The 16,818-nt window shown below is 37.1% G+C and overlaps 2 protein-coding genes across 4 annotated transcripts; both read left to right on the top strand.

Moving 5' to 3' along the window:
• The first annotated feature begins 3,841 nt into the window (after positions 1–3,841).
• On the top strand, positions 3,842–12,394 carry LOC131310808 (chaperone protein dnaJ 15-like). Of its 3 annotated transcripts, none has more exons than XM_058338020.1 (11): positions 3,842–4,374; positions 6,076–6,199; positions 7,713–7,795; positions 7,897–8,008; positions 8,103–8,207; positions 8,329–8,379; positions 10,364–10,453; positions 10,520–10,628; positions 10,725–10,873; positions 10,958–11,011; positions 11,875–12,394. In XM_058338020.1, exons 1-11 carry the CDS (start codon positions 4,247–4,249, stop codon positions 12,115–12,117), a joined length of 1,248 nt encoding a protein of 415 aa, XP_058194003.1. In that variant the 5' UTR covers positions 3,842–4,246; the 3' UTR covers positions 12,118–12,394. The 3 variants fall into 3 exon arrangements, with proteins under 3 accessions (XP_058194003.1, XP_058194001.1, XP_058194002.1); XM_058338019.1 differs by having other exon boundaries at positions 3,855–4,374; positions 8,091–8,207; XM_058338018.1 differs by having other exon boundaries at positions 3,849–4,374; positions 10,364–10,628.
• Positions 12,395–13,817: 1,423 nt separating this feature from the next.
• Positions 13,818–16,536, top strand: LOC131310807 (uncharacterized). Its single transcript, XM_058338017.1, has 3 exons — positions 13,818–14,810; positions 16,012–16,091; positions 16,186–16,536. Exons 1-2 carry the CDS (start codon positions 14,115–14,117, stop codon positions 16,078–16,080), a joined length of 765 nt encoding a protein of 254 aa, XP_058194000.1. The 5' UTR covers positions 13,818–14,114; the 3' UTR covers positions 16,081–16,091; positions 16,186–16,536.
• The last annotated feature ends 282 nt before the right edge of the window (positions 16,537–16,818 follow it).

Below are 16,818 nucleotides of genomic sequence, written 5' to 3'. Positions count from 1 at the left end.
AAAAGAGAGTGTATGTGGTAAAAAAGGGAGTGTAGAAGTCAATTCTCTAAATTTTATAGTCAATAATGTTAAATTAGCATGACCTTATTATGGTTTACTAGGGAAAAAAATTCCACGAGTATGATTAATAAGGGGCACTAGGCTAGATTTCTGAATCCGTCCCTGCCCCTAACGTCTATAGTTTAGTTGTTAAGACTCTTCTGCAAGTGAAATAATTTAGAAAGAAAATTTGAGACACACAATAAATCAACCGGCTCAAACAAGAATCACAAGAACCAAGGGGATTCATCTAAAACCCATAGGGTATACCCTCTATATGGTATCTATATATCCCTATATATGCACATTCAGAGAAGTTCTAGTCTTTATTTCATGAGTTTCAATTTTTTTTTAAGATGTGTTTCAATATTTGAGGCATCTGTTCGAGTATCTAAATGTGGGAGATCCAGAAGAAAAGTAAGGATGAGTCTACAATTGATCTTAGCCAAAAGGCTGAGAAACATATAAAATTATGTATGTGATAAATGGGAATAATTTTTACGTACGTGATAAAAGTAAGGACGAGTCTACAATTGATCTTAGCCATATATAGATTTTACGTTTTACTTTCTTATAATCACACCAAAAAAAAATTGTCTTTAGTAATTATATTCATACATATTGTCATTTCTTAAGCACAAAAAAGATACTAAATGTAACAACCCTAAATTTTTATAATAAAATTTAATATTTTAATTGAAATTCTTTCATTTAGATGTTAATTTAGTATTCTTTTAATAAATGATTCGATTTTTTTAATATATTATTTTAAAAAAATACTAAAACCCTATTGAGTAAATATGTTAAGCTATATGGATATATATGTACATGCAAACCCTAATCTAGATTTTTTTTACAAATCCTAGCAAGTGGGAGAGATTGATATCCCAAGTATAATCATAGTGTATAAATTAGGAGAGAGTCATAATTGTTATCTTAAGGAATCTTAGAAAAATCTAGCTAGGATATCCAAGATCTAGTTAGGATCCTAGAAAATCTAGATATGTTATACAATTTAAGATTTTGATTCCCTTAAATCTAAGGAGTTAATTGTAGGAGACTGAGAGAGAGATTTGATATAGATTTTTTTCTAGATTTCCCTAGATTTTATAAGATTGGATTGGATCTTATTTGATATGATTAGGAGAAGATTAGATTGGATTTTATTAAGATTTTGCTAGATATTCTAGATATGATCTAGATTCTTCATGCACTAGTATAAATAGGCATGTCTTTCACCTCCCTTCCACATTCACAAGCGCGCGCACACCACCAATCATCCACTTTTCACATGCTTCATTTGTATGAGTTTGGAGAGCAAATTAAAGAGGGAGAGGTTTCGGCTAGAAAAAGAAAAAAAAAGAAGAAGAAGAAGAGGGAATTAGTTCAATGCCACCACCACCTTGCCACCTTTCCTACACCATTCAAAACACCATTTGATCCTGATTTTCGAAATCTATAGAAATATTTGTGTTTCCGGCAAAAGAAGACTACTTTCTTTTTATTCTTCGGTCAAGCCGAACAGACGCTCCTCCGCCCGCATTTTCACCCGACATACTCCGTAGCCGCGCTACTGCCAAGAAGAACGGTAGAAACCTCTTATCTACTCCCCTAAATATAGTAGTGCTACTTGTTCATTTGATTTTAAAAAGTATTGTTCTATAAAAAAAAATAGAGATTTTTCTAATTACTAGCATATTAGTTTGTTGGAAAAATTGAAAATATTAATCTAAGTTATCATAGCTAAATGCTCGAATGATTGGAATTCAAATGTTGGAGTTAGAGTATGATCGTTATAATCTCTGTTAACTATAAAGAAATCGGTTTTTATACTAATTTTACAAAAATGAATAGTTACCTGGAAACTTAGAAATGGTATTATGTGGCTAGAACAGTTAGTTCACTGTCATTTATTGATTTTTACTAAGAAAAGCATGACTTAGAAACTAGGTAATGGAAATCTGAAACCAACGGGTGTACGTGAGATTAACTTTAGTTGTAAAATATCAAGTGTGCTTACCAACAAGGTGTTACTCTTTTATTATGTGTTGTTATAGTATTTGATGTTAATGAAATTAGAATCGCATGAAAATAGAAATCTATTTTACCGCATAACTTTAGCAAGCTTTGAAAGAATAATGTGAATGCGCGAAATGATGCATGTGTACGGAACACGAGAAACGAGAAATGGAATACAAAAAGAAATGAGAAAATGAAATGTAAAAGGGTTGATGATTGTGTGAGCATGAGAACCCGGTAGGTCCATTGAAGATGGTTAGCGGAATCATGGCTCAAGTGTGCGTGTGTGTGCACGAGAGCCCGGTAGGTCCTGAAAGAATGGTCAGCGGAATCATGGCTCGGGTGTGCGTGTGTGGCCTAGGAGCCCGGTAGGTCCTGAAAGGATGGTTAGCGGAACTAGTGCCGTGTATGTGTTATGAAATGGGAAATGATTAAAGACTGAGAACCCGGCAGGTCCTGAAAGAGACGGTCAGCAGGATCAGTGCTTTTTGGGTGGCAAAATCTGAACTTAGCCTGGTAGCTCGGTAGGTCCTGAGAGATGGTAGCCCGGTAGGTCCTGAGAGATAGTCAGTAGAACCAATGCTCGAGATAATAAAATGGAAAGTGGAATCGATACTTGAAAAATGATGACACGGTTTATGATACGCTGCGATAACTCTGAAAGACACCGACACTTTTGATTATTTTTTTGATGCTCAATTTTGTTTTTTCTTATAAATTGTTATATGTTATTTTTGTTAGTATATGAGACATAGAGGTAAGAGTTAGCTATTAGGCTTAATTGCTCACGGTGTTACTTTTGTGACCATGATATCTTATGCCAGAGTTTAGAGACGAACATGGGGAATTATATAATTTGGACGAGTTCGGTGCTGAGCATAATAATGCCGAAGAAGATGGACGTCCAGAGGAGTAGAAGTTACCCTAGTACCCCTCTCTTATCTATTTAAATACGTGTAACACGAATTTGGAAATAAGTTGGCTTGTAATGACTTTATGTTTCTTTCCATTTAATAAATGTGAAAAATTTATTAAATTAACGTACCCAAAAATCGGGACATTATACTAAAATTTTGAGTACACTTTATAAAAAAAAGTGACAATAAATTTTTTTTTTTGTGCTTATCAAAAGTATCTAAAATTGCAACTAAACTTTAGGGGCAGTTGAGTTATTTTAGTTTTGAAATAATAGCAAAGAAAATAGAGAATTGGGCTTTATCTTGAATATTTTAAAAAATATCTGGATAAAAGTCACAATGTTTTCACTTTTCCGATTCATCTTGAGGAGATGAATCAATAATCTATAAAAGTTAGGCGCAAAATTAAGAAAAGTGAAATTTTTTTGAATAAAAACAAATAAAAAAAAGGACCAAAAATCTTAGCGGAATTTAGCCAAAGTACATTTTTGAATTTCTCAAATAGAGATTGTTTAGTTGCGGAAGACAATTTTTAAAGGAAAAAAAACCAAAAATAATTAATATGAATAACTGTTGTCATTGTCTTTTAAATCAAAAGTACTGTATCTAATTGTTGCAAAAAAAAACAAAAACAAAAATACAACTTTAATGCTACATATTCTCATAAATGCACTCTAAATTTTATTTATTAAGTTGGAAGTAGGATAAGTTAGGCTACTGAAGACAAAAAAAATATAAAATGTACTTATAATAAGATAGAATGCGAAAATCTCAAAGTATGGTTCTCACAGAAATAAAAGAAAAACATAGAAGAAAAAAGAAATACTAAATAATATAACTGCAAAAGTAAGCTGTAAAGCTGTAGCTGAATTTACGCTCTTCCACGAAGAAGGTGACGAAGAAGAAAGAAAGAAAGAAAGAAAAAAGCGAAAAGCTCCTCTCATTGGTCCACTGTTTCCCTCCCTCGCTATTCGCGTCTCGTAAATATCCAAAATCCTCATCATTTTTTGCGAAATCCTATTTCATCCTATCTTCGCAATTTGAGGGATCCAATTCTTTGAACCTTGCGCGTAAAACTTTGTTATCTCAATGCCTTGGTGGATTTGCTGATAAGATGGTTTTAATTAAAGCTTGCAACTTGTTGGGGGTTTTTTTGGTTGCAATTGAGAATCTAGAGAGAGAATTGCAAGAATTATAGAGAGAGAGAGAGAGAGAGAGAGAGAGAGAGAGAGAGAGAGAGAGAGAGAGAGAGAGAGCGAGCGAGCTGGAAAATGGGTGGTCCGAAAATGGAAGGGACGTCAGCCCCACCGCTTCGTCGAGACCCATACGAGGTTTTATGCGTCACTAAAGATTCAACTGACCAGGAGATTAAAACTTCTTACAGAAAGCTTGCTCTTAAGTAAGTTCATTTCATTTTCATTTTTTTAATGAATTTTTTATTCTGGGTTTCATTTAGATTTCTATTTGAAGTTTCCAATCTGGGTTGTCTTGAGATTAAAACTGCTTATACAAAGCTTGCCCTTAAGTTAGTTCGTTTCATTTTCATTTTTTAGAATACTTTTTGTTCTGGACTTAATCTAGATTTCTTGGAATTATAGCTCTTAAGTAAGTTCATTTCGTTTTCAGTTTTTTAAAAATCTTTTATGCTGGAATTATAGATATCTTGGAATTTTGTTACTTGAACATTTCTATATGGGTATTAAAGATGTGTTGTCTTGATCCTTAGGGCTGTTAAGTAGGTTTGAATGAAAGCAAACTGCGTTTGAAATAGATTACAAGATCGATCCTTTGCTTAGTTTATTTGGCATAAAAAAGTGATGAGCTATAGGGGTAGAAACTGGTTAGTTTATAGGAGTATTATTTTTCGTGCTTTTGTAAGGATCTATTTTCGATACTCCTTTTTGTCCTGGGTTTAATCAGGATGAGCCCTTTTGTTTGTTATTAGAAGTGTGCTGCTTGAAGTTTTCAGTGTGGGTATTAAAGATGTGTTATCTTGATCCTGAAGACTATTAATTGGATTTGAATTAAAGAAACATGCATTTCAGTTTCGTTCCAAGCTCATTTGTTTGCTTAGTTTATTGGGTATGAAGAAGAATAGGTGTAGGAGTTGATAAACTTAGTTTATAGTAGGTGATTTCCTGTGTTACTAAAGATTCCTGTGACATGGAGATTGGATCAGCGAGTTTATGTCTGCTCAATTTTGTTTCTGTGTTTAGAATGATAAACTGTGGTTTGCCTAGGAATAGCGTTATCTGAAGTTTTCAATGTCGTTGTTGAAGACGTTTTATCTTGATCCTCATGATTGAGGAGTGCATCCCAATTAAAAGAAATCCATTGAAATAGATTGGCTTATATGAGTTCCGAATTGGGTTGATTAAAATTAATCTTTGTGCCTTTCTATGCATTACACTGCCGGTATTATGATCATATTTGTAGCCAAAGCTCAAGGAAGTTTCTTTCGCCAAGGGATTTAGTGGAGAAAGTTTGACCATGAAGATAATTGAATCAGTAACCTAAGAAACAAGCCGATGAACATGTTGTAGAGTGTTGCGCTTTTTTTTTTCCTTGAGATTTTCTCAAAAACGATTCCATTTAGAGAAAATATGGAACATATGTTTCCAGATCTATTTCTGCCAAAATATGATTAACGTGTGAATCAGGGTTTTCCCACAATGTAAAGTAGATTTTGTGATGTTTTCTACATAAAGATTGTGAAATCTACGACAAAACTATGTAATTGAGCTTGCTTTTTGCACTACACTGATTGTTTAATGATGCATATCAGCAAACCCAAGGAACTTAGTTTTGTAAACATATGTTGATTAGAGAAAATTAATCACAAACGAGCTGTTGAACACGATGTACTCTAAGCTTATGTTGGGACATAGAGCTTGTCAGTCGTTCAGTATCTTATTTTGATCTCAGGGACTGAATTCTTAGAACTTGTTGATGATGCTGCGAACACTGCAAATTACCATCGAGTAGATTCATAAACACTTGCTTCATATTGCTGTGCTACATTTAATATGGGGTTGGTGATAATCAAAGCGAGTTGGTAGAATTATGTTCTTGGTAAAGTATTAATGTGAGGAATGGGCAGGTACCATCCAGACAAAAACGGAAGTAATCCCGAGGCTTCAGAACATTTCAAGGAGGTTGCATATTCCTATAGCATTTTATCTGATCCAGAGAAAAGAAGACAATATGATAATGCTGGGTTTGAGGTGCTCTTCTACCTTCTCCATTTGCAATATATTGATGTGTAAAAGTTTGGTGCTGTTTAATTCCTTGAGCTTTGATATGGGTTCTTCTTTGTTGTGACGAAAGAATGTTAGTTGGTGGTGGCTCTGGAAGCACGGATACGGGTGCACATACTGATACGGCTGTACCTATAAGGAGAAATGTAGTTAAATAGGATACAAGTACGACTAAATCGATCATAGTTGCTGATCTGATTGTTTGGCCAGTATACATCTACTTAATAAGCCATATCTCATCTGAGATCGAATGTTATTACTTCTAACCTGGGCTTCTAGAAAAGTGGCTTGGAAATATTTGGAAAGTCTAATGTTTTAGTGAAGTTTTGGTAGTCTATTTGGAAGTGGGAAGGAAAAACACTTCAAATGATAAATTTAAGCATATATTTTTGACAGACTAGGTGGGCATGAGTTTATATATTCTTGGTTCAACAACAAAAAAATGTAAAGAAAGAGGGAGGAATCGATAATTGAGGATTCATTCAAGAAATTACAAGACTCAAAGGGCTATCCACTCCCTTGAAATTCAAATTCCAAGCAAGGGTATCACTCGGGAAAATGTTCTTTTTGGTAAGGAGCCATCATGGGTTTTAGGATGATGAGTTCTTACTCTATTTGGTAGGAGATAAACAGAAAGCAGAAAAAACAGAAAAACCTTTTATTTTCTCTTGTTTTTGATTGGTAAGAAAGTGGAGAAATAGGAACAAGAGGAAAATATTTCAGGGTTAATAAGTAGTTATCATGGTGTGTTTGGTGTACCTTGCCCTTTTAAATTTCTCTCCAAGGATGAGAGGGAAGCTTCATATTCTGGAGTAGGAGTTTTAAATTTCTCCTTGATGTAATTCTTTTATTTTCTTCTAAGTAAACCAAACAAGAGAAAAAGCAAGGACTTCACAAATTTTCCTTCCCATCTTTTTTCTTTTATACCATAAAACCTTAAGTTTCCGATGTATTGGACAATGTCAAACTGATTGTTATCTTATGCTTTCTGGCTTTATATTCGTATGCTACTTGCCAAAAGTTTAATTTTTCGGTTGTTATTTATTCTTATTTTTCCTTAACTTGTCTGACTAAGTGGGTTTTCCAACATTGTCAAAGTCTGTAGTCTGCGTGTGGTTCCTTTTTCTGTTTCACCCTCACGGTTGACACTGTTACAATCTAAGAAATTCAAATTTTGAATATGGATATGCTCCTGTGCAATCATCCAACTTCCTTCTGATGCTGCGGGATTGTCTGACCATTTATTGCTATTTTTTTGGTAGATTTTATAGTTGTTAAGGAAGTAAATCTTAGTTTGTCCATCATAGTACTTTTTGTTGTTGTTAGGTTCACTTTACCGTTTTACCTGTGCTTGTTCTCCGCATCACTTGCATCTTTTGTAATAAGTGTTTCCAGCTGTCTTTATCTTATTTTTCATGAGTTAGTTTGAATTTTTTTTCTCCTGATGCTTTCTCTGTTTGCTCATAAAATTAATGAACAGGCTCTTGAAGCTGATGGCATGGATATGGAAATTGACCTTTCTAACCTAGGAACAGTTAACACAATGTTTGCAGCTTTGTTCAGGTAAAAGGGGGGGGGGGGGGGGGGTCGCGGTGGGGGTGGGTGTTGAAGTTTCCCTTTCATTGTACTGGCTAACTTTAGTTACTCTTTTATTTTGTTTGTAGCAAGTTAGGTGTCCCTATCAAGACTACTATTTCTGCTAATATTCTTGAAGAAGCTTTGAATGGAACTTTCACAATCAGACCTCTCCCTATTGGAACATCAGTGAGTGGAAAGGTGCGCATATGGTTTGTATCCTAATCGATACTTGTTGAGTTGTTTCACTAATGCTCCCTTCCACTACAACACTACTATAAAGTTTTGGCTGCAGGTAGAAAAGCAATGTGCCCACTTTTTTGGTGTAACTATCAACGAGGAGCAAGCTGTGGCAGGGATTGTAATTAGAGTTACATCAGTTGCACAAAGCAAATTCAAGGTAGGTTGATGTATAGGACAATATGCCCTTGCTTTTGTACATATTGTGTTATGGTAATTTCTCTCTCAGTCTGTTATCTGCAACTCTGAGAAATCATAGTTTACCTTAATGTTATTTGCAGCTACTTTATTTTGAACAAGATGCCACTGGTGGATTCGGTTTGGCTCTACAGGTATTATGCATGTTATCTTTGCCTTTTTCCTTCCCTTCTGTAACCCTTGTCGAATTCAATCATCAACAATATGGAGCTGATAGATAGATCTACAAGTTTAGTCTGAGTTTGATGTAGTAGTAACCTCCATGTTAAAGGGCTACTGCTTGTTCCATTTGCAGATATTTTTTTATCTATTTTTGTATTGCAAAATAAATTGAAGAAAAACTGCTGGTCATTAAAAAATGCTTCCCTTTTCTTTCTTTATCTTTTCTTGTAGTGTGAAATTTATGACGGTGTCCTATTAGTTTTTGAATCTTTATATCTGGAAAGGTAAGGATCACATTTCTTGTTTGGGGAAAAATAACTCTTAGACAATGTATGTCAAGCTATCCACAACCTCCCTCACGTTCAATCCCCGACTTGCACAGAGGGGATATCCAAACATTGATACTTACAGAGAAGTAAATACCATAGAATGCAGGCAGAGAAGTTGAATGCAAAAAAAGAGAAGAAAAGCAAATGGGAAGACTGACTCTTTTTTTTCCCGGTAAGTTAACAAATGGAAAGACTTGGAAGAGAAGACCCTTTGGAAACCATAATAGCTTGGGCACCATGTTGGAAATTATTCCAAATGGAAGTGAGACAGTGAATCAAGTTATGCAACAGAAGAGAATGTTTTTGCGTACCTAATAATCCTTTCTTCATCAGGCTTTGCAATTTCAAGAATTCTAAATTTCAAACTTCCAACTAGTTTATAAGAAAGTGTAATCTATATTCATTGCGAGAAGAAAGGTAAATATCCTAAATTAATACTCCCTCTTTCCTGTAATTTTATTCCTTTTTGGGAAGTGGTGCCAGTTTTGGAGAAAAGAATAAAGCACTTCCATCAATAATTTTCTGATTTTTTTGCACCATTTTAAAGATCTCAATTAATACATCTTTCTATTTGAATTTGGCTACGGTTATTGCTTGTCTCGTTGAGAAGTTATATTAAAAGAAAGGACCAAGTATATGAGGCCAGGGGAGGACGATACCTAAAAGACTACAATCCATAAAAGCCAAATTCAGTCAAAGCTGCACACAAAAATACTGACAGGGAAAATGTGTAAGATATATTGTAAATTGCATCATGATAAAAAGATCCCCTGTTTTGTTCCCATCAGTGGTATGGGAGAGGTAAATTGGGTTCATAACTGACCTCTTGATGTTGCTTGCTCAAAGTGGCAGACCTTAAACTTGAACCCACCACGTCAAGAGAAATGGGCCAAGTTTAATAACCGAACAAGTGCTGCTTTTGGTTGTGGAATCGTGATCCTGATAGTAACTATGTACTAGATAAACCTTCTTTTGTGCTCATTTAAGATCACAAGTCGAGCCTTTTGGTGCCGTTATTTTGTTGGCTATGTCGATCCTTTTCTACTAGTTTGCTCTATTTGATGCTAATTACATTATAAGCAGCGTGTTTCATTCTTGAGGCCTACTTTTGGTCTTCATTCATTGTAGTATTCATGTATGTTGGTGGTCCAACTAGTCGTAGAAGATTAACCACAAATGGCTTTAAGTAACTCAATTAGAGCAAGAATCTATTCAAACCCTCATCTACTCTCTCTCTCTCTCTCACACACACACACACTCACACACCACACCCACCCCCCCCCCCCCCCCCCCCCCCCCCCCCCCCCACCCCCCCCCCAAGAAGGAGCACACTTTACTTTCTCTTAAATCTCAACAAGCAAAGAGTCATGGACACTTTTGGTTTAACCTGTGACTGTTTATGTGCTGAATTTTATTTCTTTTAACATTTAGTTATGCTACTTACTTTTTTGGGGAAATTGTTTAGAAATGTATAATCCATCCATATGCTAATATGGTGTCCCTACTGGTTTCATCCAAGGCATTCGTTCTTGTTTTCTATTGTATATTTACCTGCAGCATTGTGGTAACCCTGCAAATCGAAATCTTGTGGCTGTTCTTATTAACACAATGTCATTTTTGCATACAGGAAGATAGTGAGAAGACTGGCAAAGTGACATCTGCTGGGATGTATTTTTTACATTTTCAAGTGTACAGAATGGATGCGACTTTGAATGCGGTACGAGGGTTTTTCAGTTTCCACTTTTTTTCAAAAGTTTCACTGAATGTGGTATTGTGGTGGCAGCTAGCAATGGCTAAGGACCCTGAAGCCGCTTTCTTCAAAAGGTTGGAAGGCCTTCAACCATGTGAAGTCTCAGTGCTAAAAGCGGGCACCCACATATTCGCTGTCTATGGTCTGAGTTTATTTTTTTAGGTACCACTATTTAAGTACTACATTGGTTTTGTAGAAGAGAAATTAAGACTTTGTACTTCTACCCTGAATTGCACAGGTGATAATTTCTTTAAAACAGCTAGTTACACAATTGAAGCTCTTTGCACACGCTCATATGAAGATACAACACATAGTCTTAAGGATATTGAGGCGCAGATTTTGAGGAAGAGAGTTGAGCTACGGCAATTTGAGACGGAATACAGACAGGTAATGGCTCCTTATTTTATAGCGGTGGTTTAATTAGGTTGGCATTTGATACATGGTTGTATCCTGACGGGTGATGTCTTGTAGGTGTTGGCACGCTTTCAAGAAGTGACGAATAGATACAGCCAGGAAAAGCAATCGGTAAGCTTTATTTACTCTTGTTAGCATCATTATCCCCATTGAATTTGCTATCTTAACAACTTAACAACGATTTTTTCCTCCTACTGTCTCATGCTTGCTGTTAACAGACATTCCTTGTAACAACCTTCTTCTGCACCTAAGAGATGCTACATTCCTATTGATTTGCCTTTTCTTTTTTAAATCATTATTTAATACCTAAGTTCGAAGATTCCAAAAGCCAATAGGCTAGTATGTGCTTCATCAATTATCGCAGTTGTTAGTTCGTACCTTGTCATGTGAATTTGCTTTATTCCAGGTTTTCACAACATTTGTGAAGCTGTCTGAACTATCAAGTTATGTCCTTCCTTGTGAGCCATGATATGCTGAATTTTCTCTTAACTCTGTCGCAGCTATGTGTTGTATTTCAACACCTCACCCCCCCTCCCCCAATCAGTATTATTATAGCCGATTCTGGCGCAGATGAGCGGATGTGAGGCCCAAAGGGTGGCCATGGTCCCTTGAAATTTCAGACAACTGGAAAATATAGATTTTTATTAGCGTTGTAGACATACCAAAAGCAACTAAATATTTTACCCCCCCAAAGTACTATTGCATTATTTTATGGTTCTTATCAGTGTGATGGACATCTTTACCTGTTTCGTTTCATTCATTTAAGGTTATTGGTGGTTACTTTCTGTTTAATAACCACTAGGTCTAGATGGAAAGAGCACTGCATAAGGAAATTATTGCACAAATATCTTACTCTTATAAAAGAATATGATCCATATTCCATTCCTTAGTCCTTGAGATAAGATGGAAAAAAATGGAGAATCCCCCCTATCTTTAGAAGAAGGATATTTCATGTATGTGGTTTTTGACAACAGGTTGATGAGATGTTGAAAGAACGAGAAAGTATCCATTCTTCATTCACCGTGACCAGGTCAGCTGTCCCTGTTACTGGGAATGGAACTTATGTTAGTAACGGAAGTAGTAGCAAAAATTCCGGCGAAGATTTCAAGGCTGAAAGCCCTGGCGAAGATGGAAGCTCAGATTGGAAGGACAAATCCTTCAACAAGAAGAAATGGTTCAATCTTAACCTGAAAGGATCTGATAAGAGGTATGGATAAACAGGAGATGTTTAGATAGTCTTGGCTTGTTCGGGGTTTGGATTTTCCACCCTGCATATGAACACTTGGGCCCGGATTCCTCTTTAGATCTGTTCGTCATTGTTGATTTTCCCCAGTCCTTCTACCCAGTTTGTTATAGTCCCGAAAATATAGCGCCTGATGTATCTATAATTTGTTTTTCTGTTTTTCCAATTGAAATGGAATGCGAGTCAGCTTCTAAGTTTATGTAGCAGCTAGAACAAAGTCTTGATAATGTAACAAGAGATTTATTCCTTGACTTTTGTTGTAATCTTGAGGTCTAACTTACAACCTTTCGAATTTCATTTGCCCAAAAAAACCTACCGAGCAGCCTAGCAGGCAACGAGTAGTAATCTTGGGAGAAAAAAAAAAACGTAGCCGGTTCGAACAAAATAAATTCTTGATTGTGTTAACCCAGGGCAGCTATTGAGAGTTTGAGGATGATAAGATCGGTCCGGCTGAGGTGTAGACTGTAACATTGGCCCCTCAAGTCACATGATTCGAGTGCGGGAGAGCGAGAGCGTAAAAGCGTCTTTGAATCATGTCTAGAACTATTAAAATTCACAAGAGCGATGATTGAGCGCGAGCGTAGTGTGAGCATTGCGACTGGAAGAGCGGGATAATTTGAAGGATTATATGATTAAGATTGGCCTAGAGTCGCTTAGCCATAAAGAAGAAGATTGGCCAAGAGTCTAGGCCAACCCGCTGCTGCTGTATTTGGGTGTCCATAACGTTAAATTTACTTGGAGGGCAAGTTTAGCTTTCTTGTTAATCATTTGAAGTGGTAATATGTTTTTGGAAACAAGCTGAGATGTTCATTCCAATTTCTTTCTTCTTTCGGTGTCACTTTTCAGTTAGTTTGCGTCATCATTCCTTAAGATGAAAGCATTTTCCCGTGAAAGGAAATCTAGGAATCTAATCTATGGATCAAAGACATGAACGTACACATGTTGTTAATCTATAAGAGCATCTCCAACACGGAACTATTTCTCGCAAAGATGGTAATCTAATCTAGAGTCCTGCTACTGGTACCAATGGGTACCAAACTGAAAATGCACCGACGGCCGCATCGGGTTGTCTCCGGCCACTGAACGGTCGATCCGAGCCGTCTTAAAAAATTTAAAAAAAAAAAAACCGAGTGGTCCCAAGCGAGAATCAACCGCATCCGACGTGCGTAGGTGCTCGATCTAAACACTCCATTTTTTAGTATATACATATATATACTAAAAAAGGGTGCTCGGATCAAGCACCTTACACACCTCGGATACCGTTGATTCCTCCAATGGCCCCCTCGTTTTTTTTTTTTTGAATTTTTGGACGGCTCGGATCGGGTGTCCGGTGGCCGGAGACGGCCCGGCGCGGCCGTCCCTACGATTTCGGTACCAACCCCGTCGGTATCAATATCATTTCTTTAGTTGAGATACGCAGAAGCTGACGAGAGACATCTTATATTACGGGGGAAAAAAAAATAGTACGACCCAAATAAAGTTCGAGTCCCTTTGGAGTTTGGAATTACATTTTATTAAACCGCCACTAATAAATATTCATCAAGAAAAAGATTCTTCCCAAAAAGCTAAGAAAATCCGACGGCTCTTACCAGTCCCCGACTCACCAAGTTCCCCAAATCCAACGGTAGTCAAAAGCCACTAATAAAAAACACTGAAATCAACACCGTATGATACGTCCTGCGAAAAACACCACCACTCTGAGGGCACATCACACCACCGCGCACTGTAGCACAATTCCTCTACCCGAACGTTAAAGTCGGCTCTCTCTCTCTCTCTCTCTCTCTCTCTCTCTCTCTCTCTCTCTCTCTCTATATATATATATATAGAATGTATTCGCCCTGAGGATTATATATGAGAGACAGAGAGAGAGAGGAATGAAACCCTCACCGCGCAGAAATTTTTCCATCGAAATCTCTCTCTAGAAAATCTTGTACAAGTAGTCGATAACGGAGTTGGTTTTTTGTTCGGTCGATGGTGATATCGGAGATGATATCGGGAGAGAGAGAGGGAGCGAATAATAAGTTGACGGTCGTAATGGGAACAACATCATCATCCAAGCCGCCGCTGCACAACTTCGCCCTGCCGCCGTGCTTGAGGTGGGGGAACCAGAAGCAGCTGAGGTGTAGCAAGGTGGGTCCCGAAGATTTCGACCCGGAGAAGTACTTTATCGGACGGCAGCGGAAGGAGAACGAGGGTTTTAATAAAACGCCGTCGAACGACGGGATCGAGGCCGTCAGGGCGAAGCTGATGTTGGATTTCCAGACGGCGGCCGATGAAATGACGGTCGCGATTTTGGGCGAAGGGTTGTTAAAAGAAACGACGGCGTCGGTTAAGGAAACGGCGGCGTTCGATGGGGAGAAGGGCAGGCCGTGGAATTTGAGGACGAGACGAGCTGCGTGTAAGGCTCCGAACGGAACGTTTGCCGGCGGTAACGGTGGCGTAAAGAAGCCTAATTTCTCGCCGTTGAGGACTGATAACGAAAAATCTACTAGACTATACGGAGAGTCATACGCTGCGGCGTCGGATGCTGGAGAGACGAGGGAGAGGGAGAAGTTTTCGGTGTCTCTTTCGCGGGGAGAGATTGAGGAGGATTTTATGGTGATGGCCGGGCATAAGCCGCATCGGAGACCCAAGAAGCGACCCAAGGTTGTGCAGAAGCAACTGGATGTAAGTGAAAATCAAACCACTTTTGTGTTTGTTTTTGTTAATCGATAGGAGAAAATTTAGGAACATCATTAGGTCTCAATCACGGCAATCAATTGGATGAAAATAGGGGTGATAAACGAATCGAACGGGTGGCTGGTCGAGCCAGGTTTGGAAACATAAAGAGTTTTGAAAATAGGTTCGATATTGGATTGATTGCAGCTCGGGTCGATCAAAGCTTATCAAAAAGTTTATGAGCTGAACGAGCCGAGTAATGGCTTGTTCGAGTTTGGTATGAAAGCCTAAGAGCATCTCCAATCCAATACTCTATTTGAGAGTATCAAAATACTCTATTTTATTCATAAAATGATTTTAGAGAAAATCACTATTCCTATTTACTCCAACCACAAACCCTCTATTTTTTTTCTCTAAAATCACTTTACGAAAAAAAAACCTTTTTGTATACTCTCACGAGGATATGGTTGGTATAAAAATTTAGTAAGAAAAGCATACAAGGACAAAAATGTCCTTTAAAAAGGTGAATAGTGTTATGGGGATGATCCTCTATATTTTCTCTTACCCTCTATATTTAGAGGATCAAAATCCAATACTCTCAAATGGAGGAGGGTTGAGAGGATGGGTGAGAATACTTTGATACTCTCAAATAGAGATATAGAGTATGAGTAGGAGATGCTCTAAAAAAAATGAGGATAAATCGGTCTTGAATGGGCTTTTCGAGCTTGGTTTGAAACTCTAACGAGGATAAAAAAATGATTCAATATGAGGTTGTATATTTAACAAATCGGTCTTGAACGAGCTTTTAAGGAGCGCACAAGCTTAAACTCAATTAGCTTGGTTCGTTTAGCAGTTCTATATGAAACGATCTGGGACGAGAATCCAGCTAGCCACAAGCCCAACAATCAAAACACCAACATAACATAACAGCTCTGTCATAGGGTGGAGACAAAATAACTCAAGGAAATAGCACACAATGAGTAAGAGATAATCAACTCTAGCCTTTTGACGAAGGTTGACCCTCTGATATCACATGGTTGAGAGAATGATCAGAAGTGGTTAATGAGCTAGCCCAGTTGGTTTTAATCAAACTGTTTATGAACTCCATTTTCTATATCTTTGATCATCTCTATGTTTCAATTTCTCGTATTAGTTTCTGTATTTGATTGGGTTGCCTTAATTCACTGTTCTATTGATTTGATTTTTGCAGTCTCTTTTTCCGGGATTGTGGTTGACAGAAGTTACAGCTGATATGTACAAAGTTGCTGATGCTCCTTAAGCTTTTGAAATGTAATTATTTACTCTGCTCTATTTATTTGGAATTCTGATTTGTTTTTGTGGTGGTGGAATCGTTGGCTGAACTCTGCTATTTTTTTTGTTACAGTTTTAGGGATTGGAGGAGTTGCTGTTGTTTCTGGATGTTTGAAGGTTATTGTTTGCTGGACACTGCTGTATTCTGACCTCTTATTAGTGGGTATACTCAAATGGTGAGTTGGGACTTCGATGAAACTGTTGACTTAGCGGTAGATATGTTTGAGCTTTAGTTGATTCATAATGCTAATCTTGTTCAAGATAAGTTATTCAATTATATATAAGTAGTGATGTTTCTTTATGCGGAGGGGAATGATCTTGTATAGAGAAACGATGGATGGATTTATAAGGAGGAAAGGTATGGTTTTCTATGTTGAACTTGTTTTCTATTTAAGGAATAGAATTCCTGAGTTATGTTGGCAAATTGTGATTTTATCTGTGCCATTTTGGGTTTATTTGATACTATTCAAGCTTAAGGAAGCATCTAATTGTGAAATTTATGCTTTGCTCGTTTATCATGTTTAACATTTCAAACATTCAATTGCCATCTCTTTGTTGTTCTACTTTGTTGTTGGAGAGGGGAGAGCACAATTGGTATTTTTTTTTGGAAATTCTTGAGCTTGATCTTACTTTTAAAGTACGGCAATTATTTCGATTGGCATAATAGTACATGTTTGTAAATCAAAACTTCTCTGCTAGGTATGGG

The sequence above is a fragment of the Rhododendron vialii genome, chromosome 12a, assembly GCF_030253575.1.
Source record: "Rhododendron vialii isolate Sample 1 chromosome 12a, ASM3025357v1".
NCBI lineage: Eukaryota > Viridiplantae > Streptophyta > Magnoliopsida > Ericales > Ericaceae > Rhododendron > Rhododendron vialii.
The sequence above is the reverse complement of the archived record's forward strand: the minus strand, read 5'-3'. Positions and strand labels throughout refer to the sequence as shown.